Source organism: Stigmatopora nigra, chromosome 7 (genome assembly GCF_051989575.1).
Source record: "Stigmatopora nigra isolate UIUO_SnigA chromosome 7, RoL_Snig_1.1, whole genome shotgun sequence".
Taxonomy (NCBI): Eukaryota; Metazoa; Chordata; class Actinopteri; order Syngnathiformes; family Syngnathidae; genus Stigmatopora; species Stigmatopora nigra.
Window position 1 is genome coordinate 13415622 of NC_135514.1, and position 15791 is coordinate 13431412.

Sequence of the window (15791 nt, forward strand, 5' to 3'; positions counted from 1 at the left end):
CGCGGAACGACAATTGCGGGCGGGGTGACGATTTCAACTTGGCGCAAAAAGTGTCTGCGGTCGTCAAGTTTACCAAACAGCAGCTTTGCAGAAATGAGACGATTATGGTGTTTTGGCTTTTTCGGACTGCAAATATTGACACGTTTTCTGACTTGTCGTTGGGTTGATAGTTATGGAAATTCTCGTTTGTAAGTTTCCTGTGGTTCTTCTTTAAATTTTTGTAAAACTAGCGAAACAAACAGAATCTTGAAGGAAATAAGTAAGTTGCTAGATTTAAAAAGTTTATTTTTAGAACATCTATCATATTTTCTTGCATATACGTTGTATTTTTCCACAAAAAATGTTGACTAAATCGAAGGTACGGCTTATATGTGCATAAATTTGACACAAAACCAAATTATTAGTATATTATTTCAAAATAGAGAAAAGATAAACAAATAAAATGCTAAAAAACTTTGTACTTTTTGATTTCTATGAAGGAAATTCAATAAAAAAACTTGCAAAAAAAGTGAAAAAAAACATTTAACCTTGTTGACAAACTAGACCACTACGAACACACTTCCTGGTTGTACTGGTCACCTGACTGACTTTTTCAATTTGTTTACGTGCAGGCAATACCCTTTCGGAATGTACAATCCAACAATCGATTTATACGGTATCTCAAAAATAGCATATTCAATATTTTTTCTTAAAATTTTCCCTTCAAAGTAACACATTTGTACTCCCTATTAAAACTATGAACATTGAAGTAAAAATTGTGAATCAAGGGGAGGCTTATACGAGAGAAATTGTCCAATTCAACGATTTTTAAGGCAATTTTAAGGGTCCGGTTTATACGTGGAGGCGGCTAATATGCGAGAAAATACGGTATGTTGCTGGTTGCTGTGTAGCTAGCAATCTGCCAATGGGCTTCTAGGCGTAAATGACGAGGAATTTTTGTCAAAGTTGACAGCTCTCCTGAGCCGGCACACCCAAGATGGAGTCTGCCAAATTGGCACGTTGCCTTGTGGTTCGTCTTCTTGGTTATGAAAGCTAAATATGCAAATCTATAGAAATAGTTTGTGTGTAATAAAAGAGGAATGTGGCCTGATGTGAAGATTAATTGTCTAATTGTTGCCACAATAATCATCCAGGAAATAATGACTGTGAACTATTATCCTCAAATAACCTTTTTTGTTTTGTTTCTTTTTGCTGTTTTTTGACATTTTTCATCAAAAGCAAAAAGAAATATTTGTTATTTTAATTCTGTATACTTGGATTGTTTCTATTTCTTTTTTAAATCAGAACAAATATTTTATTAAATGTATTAAGTACAAAAAAAAAGATTTTTGTATGAAAACGGGTGGTAAATTTTTGGTTTTGAAAAAAAAAATGTATATATAAATATACTCTGGTTTATTTTATCCTCGACAAAAACATATTTGGTTATTATACTTAAATCAAAATGAGATATTTTCAGACACTATATGTTTTTTTTATTTTAAAACATAGTACTTGTAGTACTAACATCTATAAAATGAAAAACCCATTGTCACAGAATTGTAAATGACCAATCAACCCATGAGGCGACCAGTCCACTCACTGCAAAATCGACAATTACCATATTTACTCGCATATAAGCCGCCCAATCCATCCACTTCAAAATAATCGTCGATTACCGTATTTACTCGCATATAAGCCGCCCCCCTTTATCAGCCATACCCTTACAATTAATTTAAAATCATTAAATTTGAAATATCTCATATTTCTGAGACACTGTATGAATCAAAAACACATTATTACGGTCAATATTTTAAGGAATTAATTCATCCACTAATGGTTGTTTTCTTACTGCAAAACAGAAAATAACCAACAAATAGGAAAATGCCACTTTGCCAACATCTACTGGTGAAAAACAGTATATCAAGTCTTGTGCGCAGATAAGCCCTTCCCTTGATTCAGCCCTAATTTTTTTGTTACAAACATGGCTTATATGCGAAAAACATAGCAATAGACGATGAAAATAACAATTTGTGGCAGCCCAACTCCCAGTTAGTATTTTAAAACCCCACAGGAAGACTTTATAGTCAAATCAAATCTAATTTAGATGTATTGACACGTCAATAAGACATCATCTGCCAGGAGATAAAACAAAAACAAACAAAAAAAACAACAAAAAAGGGTAGCTAGCTTCTTTAATTACCATGTCAGCTTGCCTGTGTTTGCCCAAGCTGCGCGCCTGATTTCCACCAACGTTTTCCTTCCGCGTTTTGGCAGTTGGTGGCATTTTTTGGGGGGTGTCGTCGCTAAAGCGTCACAATGACCTGCCACACAGGTTTCCTTGACAGTGATAATTCGACAAATTATGTGTCAGACAAAGTTTCTCAGGCTTTGTTGTTTGTTGTTTGCGCTTTTGTTGTGTAATGGTAAGTGTCAAGTCAAACACAAGCCACGTTAACAATGCATTGTTTTGTTGACTTGGAAGACGGTAGTCGACATTTGTTCGGGTTGTGTGGACGGACGTTGGGATATTTTTGGATGTTCTGTTGGTGTTAAGAAAGGATCGGAGTGCTTTTTAAAAATCTTTTTTTTTGATTGATTGAGGGGAATTTGTTTTTTGATTGACTGACGGTTAAAGATTTGTAGCTGATGACAGCCATCGCTCGACGTAAGGTCAAAGTTTAAAATGTCATGTTTTCATTCATATTTGTTGTTATAGGTGATTTTCTGGTGTTATTTAGAATTTACATGTTGATTTTTCTGACTTCATTTTGTCTTACTTGCACACATAATTGTGAATGAGGAGTTTTCAAACAAAAACAAAACATAATGGTAATATTGAAAGTGGAAATGGTTGTATTTTAGCTTTAAGTGAATTAAATCTGATGTTAATATTCAAATATTTCGGGAATATTTTCCCATGGTCGACCTTTTGGAATGATCTAATTTCATTTTCTGAACTGCTTTATAGTCATTAGGGTCACGGGGGGTGCTGGAGTCAATCCCAGCTGGCCAAAGGTGGTGGCAGACGACTGTAGTGATTGACACATTTAGAATTTAATTAGTTGTTTTTATTCAATCATTTACAAATGGTTTCATTACAAATATATTTCACATGCTTGGTTTGCTCTGAAATGTACCGTATTTTCCGGACTATAAGTCACGCTTTCTTTATCGTTTGGCTAGTAGACTAAAACTCAAAGTTGTTTTTCAGGCTATAGTTATCTCAAAACTGTTCTCCATTGTACTATCGCTACCATAGCATATGTTTGCTTTTAGTTTCTAATCAAATCAAAAATATGCCTTCCCAAAAACCCAATTCATAATCCACCCCGTTTTAGGTCTTATTCCCCTTTTCATTGTGCATTCTTGGCCCACTATCACTTATACTAAAATGGAACTTATGATCCGGAAAATACGGCCCATCAAATATACCATTTCTGCTCTTCTCACCATCACTTTTACACTTAAAACAAGTTTTCACAAACCATTTCACCTCTATTTACTCCTATTAATGCTCACCTACTAAATTTCAGACCAAACTGTAAAAAAAAGTTAGACATCCTCTCCTGTCCTCCATTCTTGATGATTTGCAAACACAAAGAGTGGCCCCGTACAAATATGAATGATTGATGATTTCAGATTTACAGTTGCCACTATTGTTAATAAATGCACTCCAATCAAGCTGATTAGAATTTCCTACGCGGAAGCTTTCCACTTTACATAACCCACAACCGCATACGTACTTCTTTTACGGCCGGCTTGCAGGTGGAATCCTCCGCCACTCTCCCGGGACTAGTTTACCGTCAGCCTTCCCCCTCTCTAACCACCTCCACCACCCCGGAAATGTTGCAACCCCCTCGGCCGCGCCATGTGCCCGCCGAGGGGGGAGAGAGAGAGCCAGAGAGCGAGAAAAAGAGAGAGAGAAAAAGCGAGAGAGAGAGAGGCGGCTGAGCAGGAGGAGGAGGGCGATGAGTCAATACAACTAATAATTTAATGGGGACACGCAGGGAGAGCCGGAGCGAGAGAGGGGCAGAGACGGACGGGCGGATAGCCGAGGCACAGGAGTTCCGAGCCCCAGCAGCAGGACACCATCCTCCGCCTCCTCTTCCAACCTCCAGGCGGTGGCGGTGGTGGTGGTAGTATAGCAAGCCCGGTCAACCCCGCGTATGAACCCCGGTCAGGTAGCGTCGTTTATCAGCGATATCGGGAAAGTGAACGGTACTTTTTGACCTCCTCTTGTTGTTTTTTTCGGGGTTTTTTTCTTCGTTAATGTGGCCATCCTTGTGTTTCGACTCCGTGTTGCCAACAACCGCCGAAGGGACGGTGGTTCGTTCTTCCGCGCTCGTTAGCTAGTTCCACGAGCCCACCGGGTTAGAAGCGCTGAGTAGCCGGTGGCTGTGGCGTTCGTGGCGGCGGCGGTTGGTGGTGGTAGTGGTGGTGGTGGTGGTGGCTACCATGTTCCGTTCTATACGCTCTCTGCTTCCCGGTGGCGGTTAGCGGGCATGCTGGCAACCTCTTCCCACCTACCTTCTTCCCACGGCCATGTTTGTATCTTTTATCGCCAAGTAGCGGCTAACTGCTCACTTTATACCCTCGCTTGTTGTTGTTTTTCTTCGGTATGTTTGTTAGCGTCCATGACGCCGGACGGTGTAAGCTAGCGTAGAGTAGAGACACTCGCACAGCCAGCTTCTGACACCGGTCGGTGGTCCCGCCTCTTGCCCGGCGGAGCCTCCTCGAAAGCCGGCTTGACTTCCGCGACGCCCCCCCCTCCCCTAACTCACCTGCCATCAGGAAGTTTTTTCACCTGCTTTTTATTCTTTTTTTTTTTTGTTTATTATTTGAAAACCCAGTATTACACTGGCCAAACTTGAAGAAAAGAGGAAATCAAGTTGTGGCAAGCTGCTGCTTTTCAGGTTTGTTTCTTCAATTCTACCAAAAATACTTTAAAAATATATATATATTTAAAAAATATGAATATCTAATCAGTACTTCATTGGTTGAATAGAGAATATATCTATATTCATATCACCCAAACAGTATATATCTATTTTCATATCACCAAACAGTATACATTGATTTCTATAATAGAGTAATATACTGTAATTTTATTTGTGTTGTTTTAACATTGATCTCGTGGTGTGTGGATTCTTTGCTTATGCCCCACCGCCCCACCCTCATCCCTCACTTTTCTGCCCTAATTGCAGGGAATTACTTGGCTCATTGCGCGTCATGAATGGGGGGAGTTGATGATCTTTGGACGCGGGGGTGGTCGAGTTTGTCCTCTGACAGCGCCAGTGAATTAACACGATGCAATGACATGCACCGTGACTTATACACTCGTGCAACCCGAACAAACGGCCTAATGGACACGTCTAATCCAGCCGCGGGTGGATTTAAACGCTAACAGTTTAGTTTTTCGTCGAGGAACCTGTGCTCGTTTGTTATTTTGACAACTTTACACGCACTTTACAACATTTTCTGTTTATTCTCTTTGTTCAGTTTCCGTAAATATCTTTTTGTGCCGTGATTGGCTGGCGACCAATCCAGGGCCTACCGTGCTTACTGCCTGTAGTTAGCTGGGATCAGCTCTGGCACCCCTGTGAACTTGGTCATTGGTTATCATTCCACTTTCTGAAACTCACTGTTTATTCTCCTTGTTCAGTTTATGTACATGTCTTTTTGAGCCCTGTGATTGGCTGGTGACCAATTCAGGGCGTACTCTGCCTACTGCCCATAGTTAGCTGGGATCAGCACCGGCACCCCCTGTGAGCTTGGTGATAATTCCACTTTCCGAAAAAAATATTCTGTTTATTCTCCTTGTTCAGTTTATATAAATGTCTTTTTGAGCCCTGTTATTGGCTGGCGACCAATCCAGGGCCTACCGTGCCTACTGCCCATAGTTAGCTGGAATCAGCTCCGGCACCCCATTTTCCAAAATTTACAGTTTATTCTCTTTGTTCACTTTACTTAAAAGTCTTTTCTTGCCCTCTGATTGGCTGGGGACCAATTCAGGGCGAACCCTTACTGCCCATATTTATCTGGCATCAGCTCCGGCACCCTCATGACCTTGGTAAGGTTAAGCCAATGAGTGAATGAAATAACTTTTTAAAAATATTCGTTAATCGGAGTTGCCGTCAATGAATTTTGGCAGGAGTCCCACTAAAAAAAAAAAAAAAACTAACTTGACAACTGGAATATCTGGTGACATTCTTTTGCGAGATTTTTTTTGGCAAAGTGATGGTAGGCCTCGCCAAACCTTTCAACCCTGCGTGCTTGACGGCAAAACCTCAACTGTACGCATCTGAGCAGAAACACCCTGCAAATTAATGCCTTCTCGCAAAAAAAAAAAAAAAAATGAAGCTTGTTTGGCTCACCTCGCGTGAGACTCGCTACTGGGATGTCTATACATAATACATGGGCTGTGAGGGAAAAAAAAAACGGGAACACGACAGAAAAAGCAAGGCCAACTGATGTGTTAACATGCGGCTATCAAACCTAAGGTCTGAATGTTTTTTGGTTGAATTGAGAAAAGATGGCGGCCATTGACGGACATAGACGTCCTAGGGTTTTTGAAATGGGAGGGGCTGGCTGTAAATTATTGTTGTTATGATTGAGCTAAGTTTAAAAAATAAATAAATAAATAAATAAATATATATATATATATTACTTCTGTGCAGAGTTATAGTAGCAAGCAGAGAAAAGGGGAGTGGCTTCTGCTTGCGAGTTTCAGGGTGAATTTTCACATTTTTATGAACTTGTAAAAAAAAAATTAACAAAAAAAATTAGCCTCTGGAAAAAAACGCGATGTAGTGAAACCGTGATATTCGAGGGATTACTGTACTTTTTAACAGCTGTATTTTGCCATCGTATTTTACTCAGTAGTATTGCTACAATTTTTAATTTTTTTTACAGTATCTTATTAATCAACTACTTTTGAGATGAATCTACTTCATTTAAAAAAAAATATATATATATATATTTATTTTCAAAATTAAAATTGCAGACTATAAAATGTTTTCTCTTATTTTGGAATTAATGTAATATTTTTTTTAGATTAAAAACTAAATATTCACAGTTTATTTTAACTTTTTTCATTGCAAATTACTACAGTAATATAATAAATAGCATTTTTAATGTATTTTTAAATTTTGAAGCAAACAAAAAGAATGCCATCATTTTTCAGGTCAAACTTTGTTGAATTCATCATTTTTTGCCATATTTTTTTTCCCCAAGTAAAAAATCCGTAACAAAAAAAATGACACTAAAACAAAGAAACCTGTCGCTTAAGACAAAATTTGCTAGGCCCATGCTAATGGAAAGTAATCTAATAAATAATTTTTTTAAATGTATTTTTCAACTACAAAGCAAACAAAAAGAACAGCAACATTTTTCACGTTAAACTTTCATGAATTCATCATTTTTTTGCCATATTTTTCCCCCCAAGTAAAAAATACATCAAAAAATGACACTAAAACAAAGAAACCTGTTGTCGCTTGAGACAAATTTGCTAAGCTAACGCTAATAAAATCTATTGTGATCCACCCAGGTGACCGCAGTGAGTCGAGGGTTGCTGAGATGATGATGGAACATCTCAGCGAGACGTGTCTGGGCAAAGAGAACACCGAGCTGGTCAACAGCATCGCCGAGTCCAAACCACCGCCGGCCAAGTTGCCCCGCATGGAGCAGAACGGCAGCCCCCAGGGGCGGGCCAGGCTGGGCAGTACCGGCGCCAAACTGGCCGGAATCCCGTACAAACCCGCCGCCAATCACCTGCTGAAGACGTGCCACAAGCGAGGTACATTGTTTTTCCAACACATTTTATCTGTGACAACCACAGGGCTTCAATATCAACACCCAAAAATATTACATTCTCAATTTGGATTTTCAATATGGCCGCCACGATTCATTGATTAATCAATAAAGATTTTGAATTAATACTTTTTAAGTTACAAAAGACCTAAAATTTTCCCAATTTTTGTGCTTCTTCTCAGTAAATATTGTTTTTTTTTTTTTTGGTGTGAAAAAGTCAGTTTTTTAAACAAAACGGCTTTGATTGGCTTTGTTTGGGAAATTTGAAATAATGGCATAATTCCAATTGAAACTGACTAAAGTGGCTAAATTATTAATTTTATGACAATATGATATCAATGGCATACACTTTTTGTCAAATTTGATTGATAATTTAGTGTATTCAGTCGATTTAAGAGTATTATAATTATGAATCATTTTGTAAGTTCCATAGCAAGTGATTATTAATTAGTCCCATTGATGGCAAGGCGTCCAATCCAATTTGACTGGATGTCTCTCCTCATCAATAGCATTTAACTGGCTAATACCTAAAAATGTAAATCAATAAAAAAATAAATATATATATATTTTTTTGTATCCGATTCTGATGTCCTGAAAATTTGATCAAATTATATTCAACTTTATTCAATTCAATCCAATTTGACTGGGAAGCTCTGTAAAAAATGGATTGGACGTCTTAAAAAATAGCAATCAAATTCATTAAAAAAAATACATTTTTTTATCTGTTTCTGATGATCTGAAAGTTTCATTAAATCATATTCAACTTTATTCTGTCCAATCCAATTTGACTGGGAAGCTCTATAAAAAATGGATTGGACGTCTTAAAAAATGTCAATCAAATTCATTAAAAAAAAAACATTATTTTTTTTCAAACCCAATTCTGACTTAGATTAAATCAGATTAAACTTTATTCATCCCATACTTGGGTAGCAGATTTCTATCCTTTACCAGAAGTCCATTCACCCCCATTTTTTCCACTAAATCCCCATCCTAGCTTGACCTCTACTTGGGTGCGACTTATAGTCCAAAAAATAACCTTAAATAAAACCTCACCAGTCGAATCCAACTATATTTTTTTCCGTTTTGTTAAAATTGAATACAACATGGCACCCCTCGGTTCCCCCTGAGCCTGCACGCACGCACTCCAAAACTCTTAAACCGTGGTCACAATGCTCCTTTAGTCATCATGACACACACACACACACACACACAAAAACACACAAAACACACACACATACACACACTTCTTGTGTTAGACAATGGCGAACAGAGAAGCACTGTGAGAATCATCCCTGTGTCGTGCTTCGGAGTTGCTGCTGTGTCATCGCTCCTCTGACTTTTTGTTTACTCGCCCGCAACGTTCTGGACAGATGATGAAGTTTTTGTAGAATCCAACAACGGACACATTTATTTTTATTTTTTCGCTTTTTAAACTTGCTGTTCGGTCTGCCATGAGGATTTGACTAATCGATTATCAAGTTAATTATCAAGCAAATTATTTTATGTTTAGGTCTTTCTACTGGTAGTTTAGATGAGTCAGCACTAATTGGTGTCCAATTAGAGAAGTCCTGATACTGAATTGTGGTATTTTCTGATTTTTTGTTTATACCAATCTGATGCCCGTATTATAGTCCAGTAAAAATAATGAAAAATATCATATTACCAGTATATTATCAATCATTTTGTTTGTATTTAAGTAAAAAAATGCTTTGTTTACGATACTACTCGTTGTTTATGATACTACAAGTTGTTTACGGTACTACACATTCTTTACGATACCACATGTTGTTTACAATACTACACGTTTACAATACTACACTTTTTTACAATACTACTTTTTTACGGTACTACTTATTTTTTACGCTACTACACATTGTTTATGAAACTACACAATATTTACAAACTACACATTTTTACAAAACTACACGTTTTTACAAAACTACAGGTTTTTACAAAACTACACGTTTTTACAAAACTACACGTTTTTACAAAACTACACGTTGCTTACGATACTACACGTTACTTACTATACTACACATTACTTACGATACTACAAGTTGCTTACGATACTACAAGTTGCTTACGATACTACAAGTTGCTTACGATACTACAAGTTGCTTACGATACTAGAAGTTGCTTACGATACTACAAGTTGCTTACGATACTACAAGTTGCTTACGATACTACAAGTTGCTTACGATACTACAAGTTGCTTACGATACTACAAGTTGCTTACGATACTACAAGTTGCTTACGATACTACAAGTTGCTTACGATACTACAAGTTGCTTACGATACTACACAATGTTTACGATAATACACAATGTTTACGATAATACACATTGCTTAAGATACTACACGTTGCTTAAGATACTACACGTTGCTTGCAATACTACACGTTGCTTGCAATACTACACATTGTTTACAATACTACAAGTTATTTACGATACTAACCGATGATCTAGTATTGTCATTCGTTTCTAAAGAGATGTCACCCCACGTGGCGGCCATTTTTTAATATATAACAGCCTAATAGAAGAATTGCACGGAAAATTACTGACAATTGGATCTTACATTTGAGATTTTGTAAAATTTGTATCTTGAAACGAAACACTTTTTCCTATCTAGAAGCATTTGTAAGTAGAGGTACGACCATATATCACAAATATTTGCAAATTTCCACACTTTTTTGTTTACTCCCCAAAAACTTTGCCATCCTCAAGAGCCACTAAGCCATTATGACATTATTTTTCTTTAAGTGCACCAAAGATGTCCAAAAAAAGGTGGCACTATTTTTTGTTTTTGTTTTGAAGAGTTACGATGTTTTGCTCCTTAAATGAGTTTGGAAAAGCTGCAGGTTCTGACTTCCTAATTGCACTTGGCGTGAGTACGCACGCGCTCTTTGTTTGGCTGGGAAGGCGACCTCGGAAGGGCCGTTTATTTCTTGCCGGCCCTCCTTTTGTGACCACGGCGTTCCAGCTGAGCCAGTAATTCCTCACCTCCATCATTCCGAGAGGAAGAAGCAAAGAGGAGGATTACCCTCTACTTGATTCAATGGCCAGCCAATCGCAGGGCACCATGAGACAGACAACCATTACTAGTGGTTAATTCAGAGTGTTCAACTAGCTAGCCTAGCATGAATCTTGTTTGGCATGGGGGAGGAACCCGGAGCACCCGGAGGAAACCCACACAAACTCCCCACAGCCAAAACCCACCCGGAATCGAACCCTTGACCCCATAATTCCAAAACGGGTACTCTAACCACTCAACTACTGGACCCCACTTGGATGTATTCATTCATTTTCTGAGCTGCTTTATCCTTACAAGGGTTGCAGGGGGTGCTGGAGACTATCACAGCAGAATCCGGGCCAGACACCCTGGATAAGGGGCCAGCCAATCATATGACACAAGTAGTAGGACAACCATTGGGCATTTTTTGCGTATAATGAATGTCTTTGGAATGTGGGAGGAAACCAGAGTACCCGGAGAAAACCCACAAAGGCCCAGGCAGAACATACAAACTCCACAAAGGACAACCAATGGGCATTTTTTTAGTGTCCAATCAACCCACCATGCATATCTTTGGAATGTGGGAGTGAAACCGGGGTACCCAGAGAAAACCCACAAAGGCCCAGGCAGAACATGCAAACTCCACAAAGAACAACCATTGGGCATTTTTTTAGTGTCCAATCAACCTACCATGCATATCTTTGGAATGTGGGAGTGAAACCGGAGTACCCGGAGAAAACCCACAAAGGCCCAGGCAGAACATGCAAACTCCTTAAATGACAATTTTTCAAGTGTCCAATCAAAAGGACAACCATTGGGCAATTTTTTAGTATCCAATCAGCCTACCATGCATGTCTTTGGAATGTGGGAGGAAACCGGAGTACCCGGAGAAAACCCACTCAGGCCCAGGCAGAACTTGCAAACTCCTTAAAAGACAATATTGGGCAATTTTTTGAGTGTCTCATCAGCCTACCATGCATGTCTTTGGAATGTGGAAGAAAACCATAGTACCCAGAGAAAACCCACACAGGCCTAAGCAGAACCCCACAAAGCTAGGACTAACCTGAATTTGAACCCAAGACCCCATACCTACGAAGCCACTACTCTAACAACTCAACGACCTCACTTTAATCGACTCATTTTGAATTTCACCTTCTTCATCCCTCCCCCCGAATCCCCTACCCAAACCGCTATTGGCTGCAAAACCAACCTTCAAACGCGCCTCTTCCCGTGGTAGCACACGGCACCCCAACGGAGGCAGCGCGCCTAATTCCTCACCTCCATCACAGCCGCCCGGCAGAAGGTCCCGTTCGGCCAAAGCGCCCACGGCGGGCATTGTGTCTGCTTGCGGCGGAACAATATTTACCGCCGCCCGTCTGCGGGCTACCCGGGAAACAAAGCCGGTATTGATCCCTCAACCCCCCCAACCCCGCCCACCCCACTCAAATGAACCTACACAGCAGTCTTTATTGTTAGATCTTTATCTATTAAAATGGAGGCAGGAGGAAAAAAAGCCGCCCTTTCAGCACATTCCATGGCATCCGTGGGCTGATTGATTGTTTTGCCAGGGCTCTGCGCGCATCTTCTGGAATGCCAGGGATTGGAAAATATTAGGAACTAATGTACGTTTAATGGTCAAGAAGACAATGGTGGGAGAAGACTTAGGGAAACTTTAAGAGAGCCTAAAAACTTGTACCGTATTTTCACGACTATAAGGCGCACTTAAAAGTCTTACATTTTCTCCAAAATAGACAGTGCGCCTTATAATACAGTGCACCTTATATATGGAAAAAACGGAAAACCAAAAACGAAAAACCACCACTGTCGGATATTAAAAAAACACAAATGCCTGAACTGAAACAATACTGTTAAATATGCAGATCAGCCATCTTAATTTACAACATCTTCCATCATATAACACCTCCCCCACTGCAAGATTTGATACAAAAAAATCCAAAACATCAACAATGGCTGGCTCTAGAGGTGACTGTGGTGTAGTGAGTGCTTCATACCTGGAAGTCAATAGCAATTGCCGTATTTTCACCACTATAAGGCGCACTTAAGTCTTACATTTTCTCCAAAATAGACAGACAGTGCGCCTTATAATACAGTGCACCTTATAATACAGTGCGCCTTATAATACAGTGCGCCTTATAATACAGTGCGCCTTATACTACACTGCGCCTTATAATACAGTGCACCTTATACTACACTGCGCCTTATATATGGAAAAATGTCATTCAATGAGGGTGTGCCTTATAGTCGTGAAAATACGGTACTTCAAAATACTTGGCTGCTTTTGGGAATGTTTTTCTTGATATTAATGCACACCTGTGGGGAGATTTGGATGCATTATGGGTACTTTTCGTTTTAAGTCTGTTTCAACAAGAGTGTTAGGCCAGGAGATGATTCTCATGTGGTTCTCAGTTAATCAGGAAGGGGGCAGGACGTTATAATAGACAAGTTGTCGAATTTTGCGAGATGCTTTGGTTGTGGCATTGTTTGGAACCATTGGATGATTAAAAAGTCAACATTAGAATCTTTTGGAGGCTCTTAGAGGCTAAAAAATTATCTTATTACAGTAATCCCTCGAATACTGCGCCGGGATACTTGAAAAATTGCAAACTAGGGTCCCTACCATAACTTTTTACACAATTTGTTTTTAGTTTTTTCTTCAGTGATGAGTCCTATTGGAAGAAGTGGCTTCTGCTTATGAGGTTTAGTGTGGATTTTAACATTTTTATGAAAATAAATAACAAAAAAAAAAAATAATAGCAGAAAAAATCGTGAGGTGAAGTTGTGATAATTGAGGGAATACTGTAATTTGATAATTTTTCATGGTTTGTCAATAGAAGGATAAAAATTCAAAAAGGAAATTAATTTTTAGTCTTTTTAGTTATTTTTAGCTAATAGTTTTATATACAAAAAGCTGCATTTCATTTGTTTATGATGAAAATACATTTTTAAAAGCAAAACAAGCAAAAAAGTGGAAAAAAATCCTAAATATTCTTCTGATTTCTGGAGTACTTATCAGTCTTATGATGACATCATTTTTGGTCCAAATGCAAATTTCATGGTAAAATATAACATAATATTTGTGGCATCTTTCCTGTACTTCCATCAATACTTAAAAAGTAGCACAAAAAATATGTGAAAACCTCATCTCCAATATAATTTAAGCTATTTTACTATGCATTTATTCACAAAAACGACTAAAATCACATGTTTAACAGTCTTTAACAAAAATAAACGTCCAATACATTTAAACTGGCAAACATTAAATGTGCAAAAAAACAATTTTTAAATGAACTCCACTTTCTTAACTACCAAAACCTCCTGAATTCCTCGCTTTGGCAGCTAGACAAATAGGCGACCGGTCGATGTGGAAATTGTCCCATAAAAGTAGAAAAATGTCTTTTTACGACCCTGGCGTGTCGATGGCAATCACTCAAAAAAACCTTCCTTTGTTTTGTGCGCCAGGCAACATGCTGCCCGTTTTTTGCGTGGTGGAACACTACGAGAATCCTCTGGATTTCGACAGTAAAGAAGAGCACGCCGAATTCGTGCTGGTGCGCAAGGACATGCTCTTCAATCAGCTGATCGAGATGGCGTTGCTATCGCTAGGCTACTCGCACAGCTCGGCCGCCCAGGCCAAAGGTAAGCACTAGAAAATAGTCAAAAAAAATGGTAAACTTGGAAAAAAATAAATATTTGGTGAATCAGAAACTGTTTCTTTTTGGTTTTCGGTAAACGGCTAAAAATAGAAATCATGTTCTCAATGTTTTTTGCCAATTTTTAAAAAAAATCGATTTTTAATTTTTTTTTATTTAAAGTTGGTGATTTAAGGTTTTTGTTTATTTTGTGGGTCAAATTAAAATAAACAGTTGGGAACCAATTTTTAAACCATTTTTAAACCAATTTTAAACCAATTTTTGGGTGATTCACATTATTTTCTTAAGTTTAAACCTAATTAATTACTTTTAAAGAATAATATTTGGAGAAAGTTTTGTTCAAAATGGCAAACAGGTAGATCCAGTGGAATTTTTTTGGTGATTCAGAAACAGTTTTTTGTTGGTTCTCAGTAAACGGCTAGAAATAGAAATAATTTGCTCAATGGTTTTTGCCAATTTTTTAATTTTTATTTATTTTTTTATTTTATTTAAAGTTAGTGACTTAAGGTTTTTGTTGATTTTGTGGGTCAAATTAAAATAAACTTAAATTTTTGGCTGATTCACATTTTTTTGGGATTTTAAACCTTAATTAATTACCTGGAAAGAATAACATTTGGAAAAATGTTTGTTTAAAATGGCCTCGCAGTTCTAAGGTCGATGGATCAATCTCCTGTTTTGCCTGTAGTCAAATTAAACCAATCAAATATGAATCAATAAAAAACACTAATGATTTAAAAAAAGTTGATTCTTACATTCTTAACTTCTGTCATCCCCAAAATACAACTTTTTTGTATGTTTTTAATTGTACCGGCCATGTTTTCATGTCCCATTCTGGTATTGAAGCAAAAATCTAAAAGAAATAAATTAAGATTTAGTGTTAATTTTGATGGTTTAGTTCTTAATGTACTTGGATTTTCTGGCAGGTATGATTCAGGTGGGCAAGTGGAACCCCATTCCCCTGTCCTACGTGACGGACGCGCCCGACGCCACGGTGGCCGACATGTTGCATGATGTCTACCACGTGGTCACGCTCAAGATCCAGCTGCACAGGTGAGGACACTTTTGAAGTACTAGAACATTCAGGTACCAAAAAATGGATAGAAATAGTGAAAAGTATTCTCAAACTTTACGAAATTGTCACCAAAAGAACATATTTCGGCTCCACTAACGTCGAAAGACGTCCAATCCATTTTGACTGGACTGTCCCAAATGGATTGGACCTCTATTGCCGTCCAGTGTAAAACGCACATGTGCGCACACAAATTAACCAAGTGGTGCCGGTCGGTTTTGAACCTGTGCCAGCTGCTAGATAAGCCAATG

At 38.3% G+C, this 15791-nt stretch overlaps 1 protein-coding gene across 5 annotated transcripts in view; it reads left to right on the forward strand.

The window, feature by feature from the left end:
• The window catches only part of satb1b (SATB homeobox 1b), an 82968-nt gene that overhangs the window by 16557 nt on the left and 50620 nt on the right, over positions 1–15791 (forward strand). The window contains exons 1-5 of one of the 5 annotated variants that reach the window (XM_077721246.1): positions 2371–2647; positions 4833–4895; positions 7529–7777; positions 14281–14457; positions 15395–15521. In XM_077721246.1, the coding sequence (XP_077577372.1) occupies positions 2629–2647; positions 4833–4895; positions 7529–7777; positions 14281–14457; positions 15395–15521 (635 nt within the window). In that variant the 5' untranslated portion in view covers positions 2371–2628. Of the gene's footprint in view, positions 1–2370; positions 2648–3727; positions 4896–7528; positions 7778–14280; positions 14458–15394; positions 15522–15791 lie in introns of those variants that run through there. The other 4 variants (XM_077721244.1, XM_077721245.1, XM_077721248.1 and 1 more) reach the window with 4 other exon arrangements.